The sequence below is a fragment of the Penicillium samsonianum genome (assembly GCF_028829775.1).
Source record: "Penicillium samsonianum strain IBT 33392 chromosome Unknown utg000007l_segment0_segment0, whole genome shotgun sequence".
Lineage (NCBI taxonomy): Eukaryota > Fungi > Ascomycota > Eurotiomycetes > Eurotiales > Aspergillaceae > Penicillium > Penicillium samsonianum.
Genome location: NW_026643265.1, coordinates 3,759,350 through 3,781,407, shown reverse-complemented (window position 1 = coordinate 3,781,407; position 22,058 = coordinate 3,759,350). Strand labels below are relative to the sequence as shown.

The window sequence follows — 22,058 nt, the reverse complement described above, 5'->3', positions numbered from 1 at the left end:
TTGCCTGGATAATCTGGATGTGGTTGGTCGCGGCGTGCCTGCGCCAGACGGTGCCCATTGGAGGATTTTCTCCGGACAAAAGGGGGTCAAAGCCATTGAGTATCCAACAGAATATCCTCAAGCCACAATCTGGCTTTACGTGGCAGAGTCCTCTTTCGAGGCGCTATCGGCGGCAAGGGCCTCTTCGTTGTTGTCATCGGTGTTTGGGTCCTGTTCTTCGCTGATGACATCTTTGTTTTCGATTTGCATTTCCTTATCATCTGTGTCCTTGGGCAGATCCTGGAGGTCATGAGTACTCTCAGATCGGCCAGGAGCTGTCTCGACTTTGCCCTCAACAGGCTCTTCGGATTCAGCAGCCTCACTCGCTCCAGCGGGCTCTTTGGTTTCGACAGTCAGGTCCTGGGGTCCATCGAGGGACTGGGAGATATCCTTGGTATCACCAGAGGAACTGAGCTCATTGTTATCCTCAGTCGCCGTAGCACTCTCGAACAAGACCTGTAGGTTGTTGCCCTCTCCTATTTTGTCGAATGCAGCGAGCTTTCCTTTCGCAGCAAGACGTAAGATTCGCCAGGACTTGCTGGCTTTAGCGCCCTCGGCAATCGCCTTGTCCTCGTCGGTCATCGCCATATCGATGTCCATTTCATCATCCATGATGCCCTTCAAGAACGAGTCCGCGGAAGGAACGCTGTATCGGTCAGATTCCTTGAGACGCTCAATATTGGCCAGCGCCTCGGTGTCGGCAAGGAACTTCAAATCGAGAGAGCCCATCGGGGACGGACGAAGGCGTTTGTTGGCATACGCTTTGGTAGCATGGTCGCGGGAAGTCGTATACTCCGCTGCCGAGATGGCCGGTCGTTCAATCAATGGACAGCCCTCGGCTTTCCACCGCACCCAGTTCTTGTCTCGAGACAAGACCGTGTCCACCATGCGATAGTAGAACTTGCCCCCGGGCCCTTGTTGCAGATACCCCTCGATGCCTTTTCGCATGCTGGTCGCCCACTTGGTATCCTCCTCGTTCAAAGTGAAACCGTAGAGAACGGATTTATTCGTCGTATTGGTCAGACGTGATTTGGACTTTGATGTGAGAGAAAGCACAAAGTCGAGCAGGATAAGAGCCTGGACAAGAACATGTCGTCGGAAGGCAGTATCGCTGATTTCGAGGTCAAACAAATCCCGGCTGGTTAAGTACTTCGGGTTGAAGCTAGTGGCGACTTCAGTACCGTCCGCGATGCGTTTGCGCTTGTTCGACTTGCGGGCATCTTCTGAGGCTCGGGCAGAGCTCTCGTTTTCCATCTCAGTATTGATGTTCTTGAACGCAGCCAGCGTAGCTTCCATTCCAGTCTTGAATGATGTAAACCGTTCAGCGTCGAACATCTTGCTCGGTGCGGAGAAATAGGCCTGAAGGCTCCAGAAGAGCGGATAGAGCGCATTCAAGTCGACATTATCTGGTTTCTTCTCATCACCAGTAGAAACAACAACCTTGGGCACTTTCGAGGTCTCAGCCTGGCCCGCCGCTGCCTCTCCGGCTGCCGTGGGTTCAACCCCTTCAGTCATTGTTGTGTCCTGCTCCTGCTTCTCGGTAGACTCTTTCGCAATTTCGTCAAAAGTCGTAACATTCTCAGAGTGGAACTCGCCGCGAAGGTTAACCGAACTCTTGTCTCCAAGTGGGAAACTCTGGAAGAGATAGATAAACACCCGGCCGCAAAACACTGTATCTTCTGCGCGCGAGAGCCGACGAAGAAGCTCGTTGCATGATCGTAGAATAACTAAGCTTTTCTGTTTGAAATGTTTCTTTTGCGGGGTTAGCTTTACGACAGATCCAACAGATGGGGGGCCATGCTGACCTTGGTATTCCTTTCCCTTCGGGACTCTAAGTAGTCGAACACGTTGCGGCAACCATCAATGGTTTGACTATCCAATAGCTCTTCAATGAGCCAGAAAATCAGACCGGGTTCGCATTGTTCTGGTGGTTGTTAGAGCGGTATGGAGTGCGGAGGAAGCGCGGAGACTGACCATTATCAGAAAAGATCGAGACGATGTCAAGGAGGTTCCAGATTTGAATGAAAGCAGGGTCATCGATGGAAGTCGAGGCCTATGACAAACTGTTAACAATGTCCTGGGGACTAGAGCTTTGTACGGGCCGTACCAAAACGCGATAGAACTTCTCGCGAAACGCGATTTCCACTGCCGCAAGCTTGGTCTGTGGGCTCAAGTGCTTTGTAGCCTTGTCATCCTCAGACGGCACTTGCCATATCGATTCGCCCAGGTGTGTTTCGGTCAAAGGGGGTTCGATCTGCTTGTCGGGCTTGACCTGCGTGGCGCGATCCAGGAGACTGTCCACTAGCCTTTTGTAGACCTGGACACCGGCAACGTCCTCGTTCGCCATTTTTCCGAGGCGTCTACCCAGGAACCTTTGTAAGGGACCCTTGAGGGGTTGTCTCAAAGTGTCGTCTCGGAGTATCGTCTCAAGCGTGTTCGTAAGCGCCTTGGACTTTTTTTTTTTATTGCGCTCTTCAGCTTCTTCTCAAGGGTCTCCTCAATCGCCCTTATAAGACTGGTGACAAGAGGAAGAAGAAAGTTTAGATGGGTGTGGGAAGGAGGGAAACAAAGTGGTCGGATTGATTGAGGACTGCGGCTCGGCGGAACTCAAAGCCAAGACTTTTTGAAAAGCTCCCCCAGCTTCACCGATGCAGATGTTTCCGACTGCGCCAATCCACCCCTCCTTGACCAACCCCAATTTATTAGGTTAAGGAAACTATTGACTCCTGCGATGGCGCAGAGTCTCGAATCCAGGCCTACAGTGGTGGACTTTCGTGAAGAAAGCCCGTGGGTGCAGCTAGCCAAGGCCCACTGGCTGAACACGAAGGTCCGTAAGGCCAAACCAGATGTCATCAAGAAGCAATTGTGGGATCCTTTGGAAGCAGAGGCTTTCAACAGTCGCTCGCTATTGATCCTCGAGAACTTGAACATTCTTGAGAAGTACGTTTTCTCTAGTCATGCCTACAGGGCTAACGCTAACTGTTCTTCAGGTTCCTTTGGCCGACTTACACAGAGGATGCATCGAATCATCATGTACTGTTGATTGCATTGATCGTCAGCGTGAAGCATCGCGAACACTTACCGATATGGGGTGAGTCAATGCGACGGGATTATAACGCGACGAAGCTGACATTCGCAGATATCTTCTCCGACCGTGCCGATGACTTCTCCAATCTCTTCCACCGTATTCTCTCCATGAGCATTGATCATTCAATTCCGACTCACTCTCGACTCTCTATCATATCGTTTATTATTAGCGCCTTCCAGTCGCTCGAGAACGTCCTGATCCGCAAAGAATGCGCGCCCCTCGTTTCTATCTCAGTCTGGCACAATCTGGCCAGTGAGGAGACTAGAGATCGTATTATTGCAAAGGCCCCGACACTGAAAAAGGCATGGAGAGCCTCTGCGAAGCGATACGAGGCCGGAGATGAAGCGGCGAAAGCAAAGATGCGTTTCGAACGTTCATGGCTATACACAATGCTCTTGGATTTCCTTCATAGGTTGAACGGACCCGAAAAGGACCAGGTTGAGAACTTGCTATACTGTGAACGTTTCCTTGAGCTCTTGGTTGATCTCGAAAGTCAGCTTCCTACTAGGCGCTACGTGAATACGTTGTTGAAGGACCTCAACCTTCTGTCGGTTATTCGCCTTTCACAGCTCTACCGTGTGCCTGATAACGCCCTTCTCCGCGACTTCCACAGCCTTCTCAAGCATTTTGTTGAATTTGCAATTGATGATTACTCTGGCGAGGCTCTTTCTCCGCAGGGAGTTTACGACCTCCATTGCCAGGAATTGGCCCAGCTGCAAAGAACCTCAATGAAGTTCTTCAAAGACAAGCTCACGATTCTCGCTCTATCCAATATGGGGTCAATTGCGCAGCGAGCGGATCTAGAGGGACAACTATCTTCTCTAGACGAGTCAGAACTCCAGAGCCTTTGCTCTCACCTAGGATTCCGCACAAGCTACCCAAAATCCTCGCACGTCACTCCAGACCGTCAGTTCTACCTGGAAGTTTTGGCATCTTCTTATGAACGCAAGGTGCCCTTCCAAGAAGCTGTCGAGAATTTGAGTCCACTTCCGACGGAAGAAACCCTCTACGACCCGGCCTTGTTGAGGAATGAGACATACGACGGATCCAGGCCTCTGGCAATCCCAAAGTTGAATCTCCAGTATCTGAGTCTCGGAGATTTCCTTTGGCGCTCCTTCCTTCTCTACCGATCAGAAGCATTCTTCCAAATCCGCAAGGACATGGAATCCCTCGTTAAACGCATGCAGCCAAAGGTAACACGTGATGGAGGCTTAAACTTTGAGGGATTCTCTCGAATGGCTATTCCAATTTCAAAGCCTGCTATCATTGATGTCGCGCCACCAAAGGTCGGGGCAACAAACCCGGCTTTTGTTCGAGCCGAGATCGCGATAGAGGTGGGAAGGCTTGCAGATAATGTTAGGAGAGAATGGGACTCACTCCGTCCCGATGATGTTGTCTATCTTTTGGCAGTCCAGTCCAGCTCGTCACAGTCGGAACAAGGTGCATCTGAGGCCCCTCGGATGACCCATCTTCGAACGGCCGAGATCGTACAAGTACTTGACGAGCAAGGCCGCGCACTGCGACAATATCCTGGCCAGACAAATGGCTCTCAGTCCAGGGCACGATCGAGGAGATTGATCGTCAACTTGGATGCGGCTGCATTCAAAGCCGACAAGGACCAGCAGGCCCACGGCAAACCGGACATTTACCCCCTCATCAACGTGGTTGCACGGAGAAAGGGCAGGGAGAATAACTTCAAGTCAATTCTGCAGACGATGCAAAAGCTCATTGTCTCTGATATGACTCTTCCTTCCTGGCTCCAGGACATCTTCCTAGGCTATGGAGATCCCGCTAGTGCTCGATACACACAACTGCCAAATCGACTTAACACTGTCGACTTCCGAGACACCCTTTTGGACTGGGCTCATTTGGTGGAAAGCTTCCCGGGCATTGAACCTTCGGGGGCTGAGAATGCCAGCTTTGGCCCGCCCTACGTTCTCGAATATCTTAAACAAGAGCCTGCAGCAAAGCCTCACGCACCGAAGAAGCGACGCCGGGAACAAACTGCAGAGACAGAGTTGGCGGCTAGCAGTATGCGTGTTTCCACATACAAGCCACCAAACCCTGGCCCCTACCCCGTCGACACTCCCAAATTGAACAAAATCCGGTTCACACCCGCCCAAGTGGAAGCCATCGCATCTGGAACACAGCCTGGACTCACCGTCATCGTGGGACCGCCTGGTACTGGAAAGACTGATGTCACCACCCAAATCATTAACAACATTTACCACAACTTCCCCAATGAACGGACGCTACTCATCGCACACAGCAACCAAGCCCTCAATCAATTATTCCAAAAAATCATTGCCCTTGATATTGATGAACGGCACTTGTTGCGACTGGGTCACGGCGAGGAAGAATTGGACACTGATTCCAACTACAGCAAGTATGGACGAGTCGAATCTTTCCTTGACAACCGCAATCACTATTTGTCAGAAGTGATGCGCTTGGCAGCATCAATTGGGGTCGAGGGTGCGCATGGAAATTCGTGCGAGACTGCAGGCTACTTCAATACAGTTTACGTGCAGCCAACATGGGCCAAATTCTGGGATCGAGCCAATTCTGAAGGAACCTCAAATGAAGAGATTGTCGCATCCTTCCCGTTCCAGTCATACTTTGCAGATGCTCCCCAGCCACTATTCGAAGTTGAAGCCGCGAAGGAGGCTATCATCGATACTGCTGCAGGTTGCGAACGCCACATTGCTCGAATCTTCTCTGAGTTGGAAGACATCCGGCCTTTCGAGATCTTGAGACAACCTCGCGATAAAGCGAACTATCTCCTCATAAAGGAGGCCCGAATTATCGCGATGACCTCGACTCACGCAGCTATGCGCCGGCAAGAAATTGCCGATCTAGGCTTCCACTACGACAACGTGGTCATGGAAGAAGCCGCGCAAATTACTGAAGTTGAGAGTTTCATTCCCAACGCCCTGCAAAACATGAAGAACGGCGAACTTCCTCTCAAGCGTGTTGTTCTCTGTGGCGATCACCACCAGAACTCACCCATCATTCAGAACATGGCTTTCCGTCAATATGCCCATTTCGAACAAAGTCTCTTCTTGCGACTGGCGAGGTTGGGTGTCCCAGTGATCAATTTGGATAAGCAGGGACGCGCACGACCTAGCATTGCAGAGCTCTTCCGCTGGCGGTACAAGGAACTCGGAGATCTTCCAGTGGTTGAAACTGCTCCCGAATACCAGCAGGCCAATGCCGGTTTCCAGTTCGACTACCAGTTCATCAATGTCCCCGACTACCAGGGTTCTGGAGAGCGAGAGCCGACACCTCACTTTATCCAGAACTTGGGCGAAGCGGAGTACGCAGTGGCCATGTATCAGTACATGCGACTCTTGGGCTACCCTGCTGCTACAATCTCGATCTTAGCCACATATGCTGGGCAAACAGCTTTGATCCGGGATGTATTGAGTCACCGTTGTGGAAAGAACCCCATGTTTGGAATGCCCAAGATCGTGACGACGGTGGATCGCTACCAGGGAGAGCAGAATGATTGTGAGTAGTTGACTTCCTCCCAAGGCGTATTTTCATCACTCAGAATATCGGAATTGCTAACATTTTTCTAGACGTGATCCTTTCTCTCACCCGAACCCGCAGCGTCGGATACCTGCGCGACGTCCGCCGTCTGACTGTAGCTCTCTCCCGCGCACGACTTGGCCTGTATATCCTCGGCCGACGGGAAGTCTTCGAATCGTGCTACGAACTCAAGCCCGCATTCGACCTTCTTCTGCAACGACCGGATAAGCTCATGCTCGCGCCTGGCGAGATGTTCCCGTCGTCGCGGGAAGCTAATGCCGCTATTGAGGGCACGCCGATGGAGAGTGTTGAGCACCTTGGACAGTATGTGTTTGAGATGACGCAGGCCAAGGTTAAGGCTATGGGTGATGGAGATATCACCATTGAGGATGCGGCGCCGGCTGGCGAAGATGACTATGTGGATGAGGATGAGGCTATGGGGGCTGATGATGGGGATGAAGATATTGTATGAACTATTTCGCGAGTTAAACGGTTACAGCAGCACTCAATACAGGAATTTGTTGGGGCCACTCCACGTTTTCTGCTTCTTCGTACTCGGGGACTCTTGAATGAGTAGTTCATTTTACAGATTAAATTGGTTATCTACTACATAGTAGAAATGAACTCGCGTCAAATGTCTGGTCTCAGGCAGAGTTTGGTATCATTTGGGGATATGAACAAACTCGTTAGGTTCTATAATCGGTCTTCTCTGACGACTCTGGTTTGCTGCTGCAATGTCGACTGGTCTCTTCTTCGGGCGTCTTTCTCAATGACTTGAAGTAGATGTGAGACTTGTTCGACCAAAACGCTCCGGTTTCATCGATCGTAATACCCAATTTCGTTCTCATTGGTCCTTGTGCTTGTTCATTTCCTCCACAATGTTATTGGGGTCCTTCCAAGCCTGGGTCACGTACCTAAGCGACATTAGCAGTTTACTTTCGGAAATAGGATGGTGTACACACTTCGTGTGGCTCCCACGGGCGACGACATGTCCGTTGGGGTTTGTGAACTTGATGTTCGTGAAAGCAAGGGTCTTGCCAACTAAGCCCGGCTAGTTAGTGGATGGCCAATATATTAAGCAAAAGAGATGTGATGAAGAAGTCCGGTAGCGTACATTTATCACAAGTCACCTCCTAACATCAAAAGTTAGTACCCGTTTGGTAAAATTGAGAGACCGAGAGGGAAAGATGGAGAAAGACATACGGCCATGATTCGATCACCAACTTTGCCACCTGAGTTCAAGTATGTAACTTGAGAGGATTTTATTAGAAACAAAGAAGTCAGGTGGAATAGCTATTTCATAAACTTACCATTCAGGTCCGTTGACACACCCGTCGAGAACAAGCCGTGAGATGCCACAGCCAACGAGCCTCCTAGGTCAACTAGAGCAGATTTTAGCCAAGTATGACAACTTCCGTGCCACATACAAGGATCTCTTACCCATGCTCGCAATGGTGCCTCCATGGAGGATATTCAGGCGGTTCTAAATAATATAGATGTCAGAGACGACGTTGCGTGTGAGAAGTTGGGTCTTTAAGAAGATTCCTAGAGATGTTTGCCAAAGAGAGTGTAACACAAAGAGACATACTGTATGCTCCTTTTGAATATCCAGCTCAAAGTTGACCACACCGGGCCTGGCAGCTGTAACACGGAGCTATAGTAGAGGTCAGTGATAAGCTCTATGTAACCGTTAGGAAACTGGCTCAGACTCACATTATTCAATAGTCTTTAGTCGAATTGAAGTGAGATGTTAGTTCTTCTCTAATATCTCAAAGGTAGAGGCAAGTTGGGACGAATTCCATACCGAGGCTCCAGACCCGAGGTAGCTCGGAAGGACTCCCACACCTATAGATAGCGATATGCGTTAGTAAGAAGTGAATGATAGGTAGTGGAGGCCTTGATAATTACCGAGCGGACAAATTTAAGAGAAGCCATTTCTTGGAAGTGATATAAATGTCCTGGAGATTGGAATGATATAGGGAGGGTTACCGAGCCCAACATTGTACTTGACCCGGCGACTCGGGAGCACCCCGGAGTTGCACTTTATGGCCGCTTCGGCCACCGTACCAGCGTCATTTCATTCAACCACTTCACGTAGGCACCTTACTCTTCAGTTGATTGAGAACTTGGTTTCTCACAGCTCACTATGGCGAGTGCAACATCCCGTCCTCTGGAGTACCTGGAGGGGCTCCCCGGGACGACTTTTTTATAAGCTATACCAGCAGCCATCCACAGCCCTTGCGATCTTCCGGCGCATGCTGCCCGATCTGGGTACATTGAGCTCACTCATACAGAACAGAATGTTGTGCTAACAATGGATATAGCAAAATGTTTTGTGATGGCTCTACTATACCTCAAAGATCCTCTTCCAACAGCTGATCTGGAAGTTTGGGTCAACTCAGAGAGCAAAAAGTGAGTGGCTTATCTGACGGATCTGGCTCTAGTCATTACTGACAGTGTTCACACAAGGGAACGAGACAATGCGCTTTCAATATTGGGTCGACTTCACATTCTTTCTACAACCCTCACAGGCGAAAATGTCCGCGCGTACATGATCACCAACCCATTCGCTGCTTCGCTTCGACAAGCTCTGACGGGCGCCGAGAACTCTCATTCTTTCGGTGTATTCTCCCAAGCTCCAGAACACACCCTGACCTCGATCGCAGATTTGGACGAATATGCTAGACGACAGTGGGAAGGTGTTATGGGGTACATGGTTGGAACGAGTGCCTTTAGTGGACAGCGCGACGCGGTCAATTTGAGTAAGGGTGTCAAACAACTCCTCCAAGCGGGACACCTAGTTGAGATCCGAGGCAACCGTGTCGACATCACCAAAGACGGGTTCGGATTTGTGCTCCAGGACGTGAACACCCAGGTCTGGCATATCTTGATTCTTTATGTGGAGAGCGCCGAGGCCATCGGCATGGATAGCGTCGAGGTTCTCTCGTTCCTGTTCCTCCTGAGCAGCCTGGAACTCGGATCATCTTATAACAAGAGCCACATGACACCCAACCAACTTCGCACTCTCATGGACCTCGCCGATTTTGGTATTGTCTACCAGGAAGACGCCGACGCGACGCGCTTTTACCCCACCCGTCTCGCAACTACACTTACATCAGACTCGAGCGCTCTGAGCAACCCTGTCACAGGCTCTCTCACTGGGCCAGTGGGGCCGTCTGGTGGCTCTGGCTCCGGGTTCATCATCATCGAAACCAACTACCGACTCTACGCCTACACCTCATCACCCCTACAAATATCCCTCATCTCCCTCTTCACGAACCTCAAATATCGCTTCCCTAATCTGGTCACCGGCAAAATTACCAGACAGTCTGTCCGTCGAGCCATCGAGATGGGAATCACTGCCGATCAAATCATCTCATATCTATTATCGCACGCGCACCCACAGCTGCGGAAACATAGCGCCGCCCAATCCAGCGGCAAGGGTGTTCCGGCATCTGTGCTCCCGCCTACTGTGACAGATCAGATCAGACTGTGGCAGCTGGAGCGGGACCGTCTCCGGGCCACGGCGGGCTTTTTGTTCAAGGATTTCACCAGCTTGACCGAATATCAGGCCCCTTGCCAGTATGCCGCGGAGATTGGTGTGCTGGTTTGGAAGTCAGATCGGAAGCGCATGTTCTTTGTCACAAGGCATGAGCAGGTTGCTGCATTTTTGCGAAGTCAAAAGGTAGGTGGGAAGTAACATAGTTATGCAAGGCATAAGACTTCATTCATTATGAATTTGGAAAAGCAGAAGACAAGATCTTTGGGGTGTTATGGATACTGGAAAGCATGTTACGAAATCACGACCCATGGCCGCTTACACGGCTGTGATATAAAAATTGTACAATAAACAATGAAAGATTACAAGAATAGTCGGCCGCTTATGCGGCCTTGTCAAGTCTTTTTTAGTAGTCTTCTCAGGCAGTCTTTTTAAATGTCTGTTTTTATAGATATTTCCTCCCCCTTCTCAGTTTACTAGCTAGCCGGCAGAAAAAGGCGAGAAAAGACTTGATTTGTGAAATGGACTTTTCTATATATAATCCTTAACTATGATCAAAATAGAGACTACCGCACGCCATATACATCGGATTTTAGGCCGCACGACATAGGAGAAGTAAGTTAGTTCTGGAATTTATATTCAATTACAGACGGACGCCTTCAGGCGAGGGCGGGAAAACCAAAAAAAAAAAAAAAAAAAGAAAGGCCCAGCCGTGATTTGAACACGGGAATCTCCGCATTACACTATGGGGAATGTTAGGATATGGGTCATGTATTTCTTCAAAACAACAACTTACAGTGCGACGCGTTAACCACTGCGCTACTAGGCCGGTTTTGTAGTTCATGGGGCAAGCCAGGGGTTACAGAAATGTATTCTACATAGCTATGCTAAAAAATAAAATAAAAATTGGCAACTAGATGTGACTTGTTCCAATTACAGATGGACGGACGCCTTCACGGGCGGGAAAACCAAAAAGAAAAAAAAAAAAAAGGCCCAGCCGTGATTTGAACACGGGAATCTCCGCATTATATTCTCCACATAACGTAGAACCTACAAGTGCGACGCGTTAACCACTGCGCTACTAGGCCCGTTTTCGTATGACTGAAGTCGAGAATATTAACTACCTTTGGACTACCCGATCCAAACTTTATCTTTTAGTTACTGAGGAAATTGAAAAACTCCAACTCATCTCTTACTGTCCAAGCCATTTCTGCCATGTTCACCAAGGTCCCCCTCATTTTCTAGACAGGGTATTATCAACCTGATATCCGCGGGAAAAAAAATCCTATTCAAATCACCCACATACTTTGCACAATGGCAACAACATCTACAGTGCCACCAGCCACGGATGCCGCCTCTTACATCGACCTCGCTATTACCCTCACCCTTAACAACTGGTCAGCCCTCTCATTAGCTGTGTAATCAAACTGGCGTGGCCCAACCTCTAGCGATAAGCGGGGCTGGCTCTGCGGCGCAATTTCCGATATGCTACGTGATCGACCCGAGACCGACGCTAAAGACCTGGAGGAAGTGCTTGTTACGTGCCAGGTCAATCAACAAGAAAGAGTGCATTCAAACTAGAAAAGCAAAGATGGGGAAGGAGAGAGAGAGCAAGTGGTGAATCCCAGGGATCTTATAGCAGAGCTATCCCACAGTACAAACAACCCCCTTTCCCAATTAGGAATAGTAGCACTTCGAGGAACAAAGGAAATAAAGCAAACAAATGATCTCTGGCATGTGATAACACACAGATCGTGACAGTGCTTATCTAAGTGATAAACGACAAGTTTGACGTCGTAGTAGACGACGAGGGCGCCGCGGACATGATAATAGAGCTTAAGGCCTAGACAGATTACGGCGAGTTCAGCATTATCTAAGAGATGTTAGAAATACACTAGAAGAAGAGCTAGAATTGTTCTGCTACTAGGCAGTTCCAACGGGTTAAGGCTGTGTATATAGATTAGTAGACGGACGTTAAGGAGGATGATAAAGAGATGGGCGAGGCACCTACTTTGGTCCGCGCGTCGCGAGTAAGAGAGAACCAGGGCGTAATGATTTTATAGGATGCGAATAGTATTAGAAAGCGCTTTACGGACGTACCGACTAGCCAAAGGAGGGCAGGGGAAGATCTACACAACAAAAGCAGCGACCAACCCTAGGAGAATCGTAGCTAATCGTTTATAAAAAGGCTTTATTTCTGCGTCCTAGAAGGCTGTATCAGTAGGTATATATATCGTCGTAGCTAAGCCCAACCACTAACATAAAAGTTGCGCCACTCATTATCGCAAACAGTAACAGCGGTAGTGGTAGGAATAGTCGCCACCACACCAGCTCCAAAGTCATCGCGGCAGTAATAGCAGCTATTCCCTAATACGTTGCTAGGAATATACCATGCCACTATACCCATCACGCCGCCGATTATGGTCCCCATAGTTCGACCTACGACCGAGGAAGTGAAGTCCGCCATATAGGTGACCACCGCGGCCTAAAATCCGGTACATACTGCTACCTACGTACCAATCTTCTGCTTAAAGGTCACCCACTCACCACCCCCAACCCTTCTCCGATAACTAACATAAGTATGCCCCCTAACATCATCCGGTAGAAAAACCCTAATATCGGAAACCCTCGCCTCGGCCGGCACTTTTGGCACAAGCAAATCCTCATCCCCAGGCAGAATATGCCCAACAGATGAATTGACACAGACATCACCAGCATAAAAATCCCCCTCTTCAACCCTGATAATCTCCTCCAAAACATCAGCCAAAATCGAACCATTCCACACTCCCTCTCGGTGCGGCGCAGCCCTCAGCGCCCTCACAGCTTGCCGCCGGATCCGCGGAACACGGCACTTAAGAGCTGTGTAGTATACAGGCGGGATGTACCCCATCTCAACCGTGAACCCGTTCCTACCACAGTCCGGTGCCTGCAGGTAGTGATTGATTATGGGGGCTTTTTCGAGGAGTTCTAGTAGAGAAGCTTCCAGGAGCACGTTGATGTCGGACATCGTCTTGAAGTTCTGGAAGATGGCTTTCAGGTCGTCCGGTGCGGTGGCTAGCTTAGAGAGATCTTCTTCGCTGAAGGTTGATGCTGCCCAGCATTTCCATAAATCGAGGAAGCCAGACATTATACTGACGAAGTTCTCGGTATAGGTGTCAAAGATCAGCTCGGATTCGATTTCTTCTGGTGAGAGGCAGACTGAGGCCATTATTGTGGCCATTTCGTGGTGCACCCGTAAGAGAAGGTAGCCGGTTTGGTCCTTTCCCGATATCTTGTTGGTTTCGAGGCGTGCGAGTGAGAGGGTGTATGTTTTACGCCAGAGGGATAGATCTGCAAGGATTACGCTTTGTGTATTGAGCATCTTTTCCTTGATGGTTGGTGTCTGGGATGCGTGGTGGTCGTGGTAATGGCCATTTAGGCAGTGGACTCTGTTCAGGAGGTCGTCTAGGCTGCGTCTTGCTTCTAGGAGGGAGGTGAATGTATAAGGAAGACTGGTGGTCTGCGGGTCTTTTGTTACAAGATACACATGTGAAGGCATGTGGCCGAACATGGCTGATTGAATGCCGAGTCGGACATAGGCGTCGACTAGGGCGTTGTAGGCGAAGTCTTCTTCGGGAGACAGAATTGTCGGCACCATAGATGAGGGAGAACGTGGTGCGGGTATATCGGAGAGGAGCTTCATGCCATATTGGAGATGTGCACTTCCCATCTGATACTGCCCGCGCATATATTCTAGGGTGATAAAGAGCATACACGTAATCAGCGCTACTCGGAGAGAGTAGCTATTGTTGGTTGTATTGGTGCGTAGGTGTTGAATTGCCTTGTTATATTGCTGAAGAGTGAAACACTCTTCGTCGTATTTATTCGGCGCGGTGGCATATCGCTGCTGGAAACGATGCGCAGACGACAAGGCAATGACAGCGTGACGCACAGCGGGTTCCTGTGCGCTAGATTGAAAAATCAAGGTCTCCCAGAAGTCAGATGGAAATAATCCGGCGAACTTCTTTGCGGTTCGTTTGATCATCCAGTCAAAACATAGCTGTTCCTCGTGGCTGAGATTGCCGGCTGGGACCGGTGTGCAGTAGGTTGATAGAGCCCGGTTGCTCTGTGGCTGCCCGTAGGGACTTCCACCTCCTCCCCAGATGCCATACCCGTCGCAGACTCGGCTGGTTGATACACAGCGTCGGCAAGCTGGTCGGCCTTCGTCACATTTGACTCGGCGGATTCTTGATCCAGTTAGGGTGTGATAGAATGAAGATGGGTAAATACTTACTTGCAGGTCTTGCAGCCTGTTTTGGCCTTTTTGCGGGCTAATGGGACGTCCCCGTGCATGTCAGCAGTTGGGAATAAGGGTAGATAATCTTAAGGCTGGCCGGGAATACCTAGGTACCTTCTAACCTGGAAGGTTCCAAGGTCGGTGCAGCTTATCGGAGTTTATCCTTAACTACGCCAATATATGATTGGTGGGCTCGCTTTTGGAGTGTTCTTATTGGCTGAAGACTATTTAAAGACCCACATGTATCTATTTATTATGTAGATGCTGTGAATGACGCCCTTTCTAGTGGATTCTGACTGCGGATAGATTCAATGATATTCGGGGTTAGGATTGAAGAGACTAGCCGTGTGCCAATATAAAAGCCCTGTTGGCACCTACCTGGATATATTTTTCTTTCACTACAATACTCATAATTCTACTTCTACTGTTCACATCTTCTCACTCGGATTCTCTTCGATATCATTCTAGCCATGTCTCTTCCAACTCGATCCCTTGGCCGCAACGGTCCCCAAGTTCCCGCAGTTGGTCTTGGGCTCATGAGTCTCGGCAGTATCTATGGATCTGCCGGTTCCCTCGAAGACAAGGTAGCTTTCCTTGAACATGCCCATTCGATCGGTGCGCGATTCTGGGATACAGCCGACCTATACTTCGACAGTGAAGACGCAGTTGGGGAGTGGGTGAAGAATTCAGGAAATCGCAATGACATTTTCCTGGCCACCAAGTTTGCGATCCAATACGACGTCGCCACGGGTACCCAGACAGTCCGCTCTGACCCTGAGTATGTCAAGGCTTCCTGTGAGAAGAGTCTGAAGAGACTCGGGGTTGAGACCATTGACCTTTACTACTGTCATCGGGTTGATGGCGTGACACCTATTGAGAAGACCATCGAGGCTATGATCGAGTTGAAGAAGTAAGTCACAACCTTTCGGATCAAGAGGCTCTGTCACTGATACACTATTAGCCAAGGCAAGATCAAGCATCTTGGATTATCTGAATGTTCAGCTGCAACTCTGCGCCGTGCCCACGCTGTCCACCCCATTGCAGCATACCAAGTGGAATACAGTCCGTTCGCTTTGGACATTGAATCGTCGACCACCGATATTTTGACTACCTGCCGTGAACTTGGTATCGCTGTCATTGCCTACAGTCCCGTTGGCCGAGGCATCTTGACTGGACAGATCCAATCGTTCTCCGATATTCCTGAAAATGATTTCCGCCGCATCCTCCCCAAGTACGCACAGGAACACTTCCCAAAGATCCTCGAATTGGTTCAGGGGCTGAAAGATGTTGCCAATAACCACGCGAGCACTCCTGCCCAAGTTGCTATTGCATGGCTTCTTGCTCAGGGCTCTGACGTTATTCCTATTCCCGGAACAAAGTCGATCAAGAATCTCGATGAGAACACCAACTCCGTCTTTCTTAATTTGACAGATACGGAGCTGCAAGATATTCGGGCGTTGATTGCGCGGACTGAGATATCTGGATCGCGGTATCCTGCTATGTGAGTTTTTCTTATAATCCATGTTGACGTGTTGCTAATAATATTTTAGGATGATGGACAGCGTGCTGGGTGATACTCCGCCACTCTAGGTCTGGCAGAGCTTCTTATAATTCTACGATGTAGTATTTTCGTTTGGTTTACAGTGATGTCATATCGTTACAATAAACCAATAATACGGAGTACACAAGAACTAAATGTTTTAGGATAAGACAATGATTTGTCATTTTGATTGGGCATTTCTAGTACATCCATGAATTGTTAGAGATATGGCTGCCTGAGACCTGTCATCCTGTCTGTCAGGTCCTTTCTTTAGGCTGATTTTGTATGGCTGGCTATGAACAAAGAATGTCGATCCACACCATCTACTGTATACTATAGGACGTTCGTAGATTAATATGTGCTTGTATATCCACGGATTTACAAAACCTAGGTATCCACTCTCGCGTGGCTTACTGATATTACCGATGATTGGTTATCTCGAGGACCTAGCATAACCCGCACTTAGCTTTGATTGGTCAATTTGAAACACTTTGGGGCGATTCGGAAGCGGATAGATGTGTTGTACATAGTATAACCAACCAGCTAGGTACCTACTATATGTAGTTACCATGTGGTCAACCACTTGGTCAAAGGAAGCACAAAGACTGATTCTTCGAGAACCCAAGTACCTAAAAATCCCAGAGGCTTCACTGCGCTGTGTATTTACCATGAAGTGGTGTTTGTGTCGCATAAAATCGCCTTTAGAATTAACCAGATCTCGCTGTTTTCAGAGAGATTCAGCTTTGTACCTAGCCCGAGACAGACTAATCTTGGAATAATTGGCTATTTAGAGTACATCTTCAGCATTTCGCGCTGATTGGTCACTATGTGTTCAGTTTTATCTTCTACTGCTGATTGGACACATCCAGGACATACTGGCAGGGTATATTATGCTTTGCTTGTTTCTTTGCACCCTCCCCGTTCAATTTAATTTTTGCTCACTGCTTCTCTTGTTATATTTCATGGAAATCTTAGAAAAGAAGGTCACCTATAAAGCTTCAAAAACCTCGCAATTTACTGGTATCAAACAATTCCCTTCTCATTTTCATATCTACAGATGATTCCAAGACTTGAAACATGAACCACTCAAAGACGATAGTGCCAAGGTCCGAACACAATTCACCCCCGATGGATGCTTCGGACGCCTTGTATAAAAAAGAAATGCTCATTGGCAACGAGTACTCTTCTCCTTCCGACGTCGAAAAATCATCGCCGTATCTCCCCAAAGCAGCCGACCTAGCTCCTCTCAACATCGAGATCACTTATCCCGAGGGTGGCCGCGATGCCTGGTTGGTGGTATTAGGTGCGTGGTGTGGATTGACCTCATCACTGGGTATCTACAACACATCTGGTGTGTTCGAGGTCGTTATATCCAAAGTGATATTACCGGAGGCCTCTTCGTCTACTCTTGGCTGGATATTCTCAGTCTACGCCTTCGTGAACTGGGTCTGTGGAGTACAAATCGGACCGACGTTTGATGCAATGGGCCCGCGTGCACTGATGGTAGCGGGGACTATTTGCACGCTGATTGGCATTTTCACACTCAGTGTCTCTACAGGTAAGATCAATTCTCATTTGATACCACATGCAACTGTTCATGCCTGTACATTCTGCCGATATCGACGTGCTGATGATAATATAGAATACTACCAGATCTTCTTGTCATTCTCCATTATGACTGGCATCGGCTCATCCCTTCTCCTAACTCCATCAATGGGTTGCGTCGCTCATTGGTTCATGGAGCGTCGTGGTCTTGCTAGTGGTATAGCTTTCATAGGAGGCGGTTTTGGTGGAGTTCTATTTCCTCTGATGATACAATCACTCCTCCCCAAAGTTGGCTGGGGATGGTCGATCCGGATCCTCGGATTTGTGCTGGTTGTACTCTGCGCTATCAGCGTGGCATTCTGCCGAAGCAGAATCCCTCCCCGCAAAGGAGCCAAAACAACTTGGCGAGATACGTTGCCGGATTATAAAATCTTCATGGATGGAACAGGAGCCATGGCGCTAACAACTGCCGGAGTCCTCTTGACGGATTTGGCGTACTTCATCCCGATTACGTACATGCCACGTTACTATATCGATCGGCAGCATCTGTCCAATGATGAGGCCCTGACGGGGTCCTCGGCGTTTGCATATCAGCTTCTCGCAATTCTCAATGCTGCTTCATGCGTTGGCCGGTACGTGGCGGGCGACATGGCAGATCGATTTGGCAGATACAATACCATGATTGTCTCGTTGTTCTTCTGCACAGTATCAGTTTTAGCTTTCTGGTTACCAGATATCCTCGCACCAGACCTCGATTCCTATGCACTCCTGATAGTCTTTATACTACTATTCGGTTTCTGCAGCGGTTCAAATGTTAGCTTGACACCAATATGCCTGGGTCAACTTTGCGAAACCCAAGAATATGGACGATATTATGCGAGCTGCTTTACAGTAGTATCTTTTGGGGTACTGGCAAGTATCCCAATTGCCGGGGGTCTTCTCGATGCGGTGGAGGGTACAGGAAAAGAAAAATATTGGGGAGTCGCTCTTTTTGCTGGACTCAGCTATGTTGGCGCTTTTTTGTCTTTTCTATGGGTCAGGATTAAAGTTAAGGGAAGGGATTGGAGGGTAAAGTGGTAGCACACCAGGCTTTCGGCGCATTGAAGGTCATACAAGGCTCACAACAATGTATTAGATTAGTTCTGACACTTATATACTAGGATTTGGAATGTTTTGGCGCAATACTTTTCCGGAACTGCCTTACTTGAGCATACTGATGTACTGATGAGATTTCTGACCATAAAACATACATGGCTTATCATCGGGTCTAGCCCAAGACCTGCTTGGGCTGGGATCCCTAATCCCTGCCATAGGCATCTATACCCCTGTCACGCTAAGCCTTCTTAGAGGGTGCCATAGCTACCCTGCGCAGTACCTGCGTAGGATTTACTGTTATTATGCAAGGTACCCGTGGACTATAGCACCAAAGTCAGATTATGTATAGCGCTTGGTTGAGAGTCTCTATAATAGGATGCGTTAAATTTTGTTGTTGGTGTTCTTGTAGATAGCAACCCACCAGCAGGTCAATCTGGAGATCAAGAAGATTGGCTTCCCCTTGGTGCTTTTATACAACTCAGAGGTTGAAACCAAAAAAGTAAAATAAACCAATAAGATTGTTTCCTCCTTTCTGGTACTAATAGTTGGACGGCTGGTCGAGCTCTAAGAACGTTATGCTGCAACCAGACCGTCTCTTGCACGAATAGGGATCATATTACATTATATCCACGCAAGTTGAATGCGGAAGATTGAATGTGTCTCCGCAATTATATATCTGATCATGTTGAAATCGGAGTTTCATCCATTTCTATACATCGATATAGTTGATCAACATGCTCAATTGGTTCGCTCAATACTAGTCCATACTCCCATACGCATACACCCGGGCCCAATTGAATAAACAGAATCAAATCGCCTAACGTACAGTAATAAAATGTGGTCAGCTGTACTATAGGGTCACACATACATCATTTTGGCCCGGGGGTAATTCGATGACCTCAGGGGACTTCTCCCGGGCGGTGAGTCTCCATTCCAAATGCGGTTCGCCACCTCCGCATTCTCCGCTTCCCAGGTCCCCGGAGAAATAAAAATATTCCAAAGGAGAACCTTGGAAAACTGCCCACTAACGTCATCCTATATCCCTACATTCCAATGCAAAATAGTCCCTCTCAACATGCAAATACAACCTTCGAGGTCGATCAGTCCCAATCAGTTCCAAAGTTGCCATGCTCGTTGGCGCGCACTCACTCACCGCACTCCTTCCTCCCACTCCTCCTTTCTCTACGGCGTCAAATCTACCAAGATCTACTGCCGCCCGACCTGTCCCGCACGCCTTGCTCGAAGAGCCAATGTTGTCTTTTACGACACAGTAGACCAAGCGCGACGCGATGGCCACCGGCCGTGCAAGAGATGTCAACCGGATAACGCGAGCTTCGCTGGAGAGAGGGAGGAGCTTGTCACAAGGGTTCTAGCGCTTCTGCGGACCAAGCGGGATGATCATGATCGGACAGTGAAGCGAGGCTTGAAGGAAGTAGCACAAGAGGTCGGTGTAACGCCGAGTTATCTTTGCCGCGTGTTTAAGAGGACGATGGGGCTTACGCTAGGAGCATACATGGTAGAATTTGAGAGGGAGGTAAGCGAGGGTAAGACAGAGAGGGAGGTTCAATCTCCGAGCACAGTTGGATTTGGTATGGGTGAGGCAGCGACGGGACTCTGGATGCCAGCAACAACGGCAGGGAGTCCCATGGCACCCGTCGAGGGTCCGAAGGAAGATTTGGCGGAGCCGCAAATGGGAAATGTTGCAGAGGCTCTAGACTTGAACTTCGATTTCGACGAGTGGTTCTGGACTGGAGGTTTCGTCCAAGAAGACTTCTGCAATGAAGGCGCCTTAAATGATGGCTTGAACGCAGACGTTTTGAATGATGATGTCTACAGATGGGATATTTAAGATGGTTGATATTATCTGGGTACGTACATGCTTGCAGCAAGTGTGCATAATTGGTACATACTTGATCTCTATTATTCCTGTGCTTTCTTGGGTACTTTTTTTTGGTAGATAATTAGTGACCTCGGGAACGGCTAATTCCTGCATATGACAAGCATCTAATAAGCAGCCAGGCATGTAATAAGCACTCACCAAGCATTTCATACTCTACACGTGACCAACTATGTATGTCTCTGGATATGAACCTATAAATATGTACTTAACAGCTATGAATCCAACATTGTACTCCGTACAGATCTGGAAATCAACAACATAGCCCCAGCCTCGGCCTATAAAAAATAGATAAAGAGGAAACAGTATTATACAATATTATTGAGACCCCTCGCATCACCAAAGAAACACGGCAAGTGGGTCACATTATAGTACCTGTGGACGAATTGCTGACCTTATTAAAATAACTCCGTCCAACTATTACACTCGGCCCACTTGGCACCCCTTGGGGCCAGCATGGGGCGAAAAGCCAGCCTCCAATAAATTAGGGGAACCCCGCGCCACTAAAAAAAATTAAAACACGTCACGGTCCGTGTGTTCTTTTCCTTCCTATATCAGATCTTCCCAATGAGGACATGTCCTCACTCAGTAACTCCAGCCCAGGGAACTGGATTACCGGCAGCTATACAGGCGACAGTATTGGTGTCCGTATCACCATCGCAACATTCATTGGCGTCGCATGGTACAACGTGATCGAGCTAATCGTGCTCATCTTCCTAACCTTCAAACGCTATGAAGGCCCCTATTTCTGGAGCCTGCTGATAGCCAGCGTTGGAATCCTGCCGTATTCGGTCGGCTACCTGCTCAAATTCTTCGGTCTGACGTCCGCAACTTGGCTGCCCGTCACGCTGTTAACAATCGGCTGGTGGACCATGGTAACCGGCCAATCCTTCGTGCTGTATTCGCGCCTCCACCTGGTGATTCAGAATATGCGCGTGCTGCGCATGGTGAGAGCCATGATCATCACGAACATTTTCCTGCTGCACGTGCCCACAACCGTGCTCACGTACGCGGCCAACTTCTCCAGTTCTGCAGCCTCGATTCGGGGGTACGATGTCATGGAGAAGCTGCAGCTGACGGGCTTCTGTGTGCAGGAGATTATCATCTCTGGGTTGTACATGTGGGAGACGAATCGCATGCTGCGCTTGAATCAGGACCATGTTAGTCGCAAGACTATCTTGCAGCTGCTCGCCGTCAACGTCTCTTGTATCCTGATGGATATCGCGTTGATGATTATCGAGTTTAAGGACTTCTATATCTACCAAACAACCCTCAAGGCCACGCTGTACAGCATCAAGCTGAAACTCGAAATTGCCGTCCTCGGCAAGCTGGTCAATATCGCCCACCAGCATATGTGGAGATCATCGTCTTTCAATACTGCCGGCGGGCAGTACCCGTCTTTCATTGACCCGAGCCATGCCTTGCACGATTTCAGCCATGCAGACTCTTTGGCTACCAGCACGGCATCCAAGGGCCGCGCGTCTGGAACTGAGGCCATTGATATCGACGTTCGATGAGCTTGGCTGTATTTCTACTTCTATCAAACTCCTC

At 48.8% G+C, this 22,058-nt stretch overlaps 10 protein-coding genes across 10 annotated transcripts; 7 read left to right on the top strand and 3 right to left on the bottom strand.

The window, feature by feature from the left end:
* Positions 1-135: 135 nt before the first annotated feature.
* On the bottom strand, positions 136-2,386 carry N7471_012283 (THO complex subunit THO1/HPR1; the record flags this gene model as incomplete). The annotated part of the gene is made up of 4 exons (XM_057285002.1): positions 136-1,791; positions 1,845-1,963; positions 2,014-2,092; positions 2,147-2,386. The coding sequence occupies 4 exons, from the start codon at positions 2,384-2,386 to the stop codon at positions 136-138; spliced, it is 2,094 nt and encodes a 697-aa protein (XP_057131268.1).
* A 384-nt stretch (positions 2,387-2,770) lies between these two features.
* Positions 2,771-7,127, top strand: N7471_012282 (RNA helicase aquarius; the record flags this gene model as incomplete). The annotated part of the gene is made up of 4 exons (XM_057285001.1): positions 2,771-2,979; positions 3,030-3,130; positions 3,179-6,634; positions 6,706-7,127. The coding sequence occupies 4 exons, from the start codon at positions 2,771-2,773 to the stop codon at positions 7,125-7,127; spliced, it is 4,188 nt and encodes a 1,395-aa protein (XP_057131267.1).
* A 141-nt stretch (positions 7,128-7,268) lies between these two features.
* Positions 7,269-8,633, bottom strand: N7471_012281 (PaaI family thioesterase). Its single transcript, XM_057285000.1, has 10 exons — positions 8,564-8,633; positions 8,460-8,500; positions 8,369-8,381; positions 8,244-8,309; positions 8,096-8,138; positions 7,966-8,037; positions 7,859-7,905; positions 7,770-7,788; positions 7,618-7,696; positions 7,269-7,569 (listed from the first exon to the last, which is right to left on the bottom strand). Exons 1-10 carry the CDS (start codon positions 8,588-8,590, stop codon positions 7,500-7,502), a joined length of 477 nt encoding a protein of 158 aa, XP_057131266.1. The 5' UTR covers positions 8,591-8,633; the 3' UTR covers positions 7,269-7,499.
* A 67-nt stretch (positions 8,634-8,700) lies between these two features.
* Positions 8,701-10,355, top strand: N7471_012280 (TFIIH/NER complex subunit TFB2; the record flags this gene model as incomplete). The annotated part of the gene is made up of 3 exons (XM_057284999.1): positions 8,701-8,926; positions 8,980-9,067; positions 9,125-10,355. The coding sequence occupies 3 exons, from the start codon at positions 8,701-8,703 to the stop codon at positions 10,353-10,355; spliced, it is 1,545 nt and encodes a 514-aa protein (XP_057131265.1).
* A 1,113-nt stretch (positions 10,356-11,468) lies between these two features.
* Positions 11,469-12,001, top strand: N7471_012279 (Pre-rRNA-processing protein TSR2; the record flags this gene model as incomplete). Its single annotated transcript, XM_057284998.1, is given in 4 exon segments — positions 11,469-11,572; positions 11,603-11,720; positions 11,736-11,808; positions 11,928-12,001. 4 exon segments carry the CDS (start codon positions 11,469-11,471, stop codon positions 11,999-12,001), a joined length of 369 nt encoding a protein of 122 aa, XP_057131264.1.
* A 662-nt stretch (positions 12,002-12,663) lies between these two features.
* On the bottom strand, positions 12,664-14,486 carry N7471_012278 (Zn(II)2Cys6 transcription factor domain-containing protein; the record flags this gene model as incomplete). The annotated part of the gene is made up of 2 exons (XM_057284997.1): positions 12,664-14,380; positions 14,428-14,486. The coding sequence occupies 2 exons, from the start codon at positions 14,484-14,486 to the stop codon at positions 12,664-12,666; spliced, it is 1,776 nt and encodes a 591-aa protein (XP_057131263.1).
* Positions 14,487-14,900: 414 nt separating this feature from the next.
* N7471_012277 (Aldo/keto reductase) lies at positions 14,901-16,020 on the top strand (the record flags this gene model as incomplete). Its single annotated transcript, XM_057284996.1, has 3 exons — positions 14,901-15,340; positions 15,392-15,931; positions 15,981-16,020. The coding sequence occupies 3 exons, from the start codon at positions 14,901-14,903 to the stop codon at positions 16,018-16,020; spliced, it is 1,020 nt and encodes a 339-aa protein (XP_057131262.1).
* A 1,078-nt stretch (positions 16,021-17,098) lies between these two features.
* N7471_012276 (Major facilitator superfamily domain general substrate transporter) lies at positions 17,099-18,287 on the top strand (the record flags this gene model as incomplete). The annotated part of the gene is made up of 3 exons (XM_057284995.1): positions 17,099-17,528; positions 17,613-18,220; positions 18,249-18,287. 3 exons carry the CDS (start codon positions 17,099-17,101, stop codon positions 18,285-18,287), a joined length of 1,077 nt encoding a protein of 358 aa, XP_057131261.1.
* A 1,398-nt stretch (positions 18,288-19,685) lies between these two features.
* N7471_012275 (uncharacterized protein) lies at positions 19,686-20,459 on the top strand (the record flags this gene model as incomplete). Its single annotated transcript, XM_057284994.1, has 1 exon — positions 19,686-20,459. One exon carries the CDS (start codon positions 19,686-19,688, stop codon positions 20,457-20,459), a length of 774 nt encoding a protein of 257 aa, XP_057131260.1.
* A 623-nt stretch (positions 20,460-21,082) lies between these two features.
* N7471_012274 (uncharacterized protein) lies at positions 21,083-22,024 on the top strand (the record flags this gene model as incomplete). The annotated part of the gene is made up of 1 exon (XM_057284993.1): positions 21,083-22,024. The coding sequence occupies one exon, from the start codon at positions 21,083-21,085 to the stop codon at positions 22,022-22,024; it is 942 nt and encodes a 313-aa protein (XP_057131259.1).
* Positions 22,025-22,058: the final 34 nt, after the last annotated feature.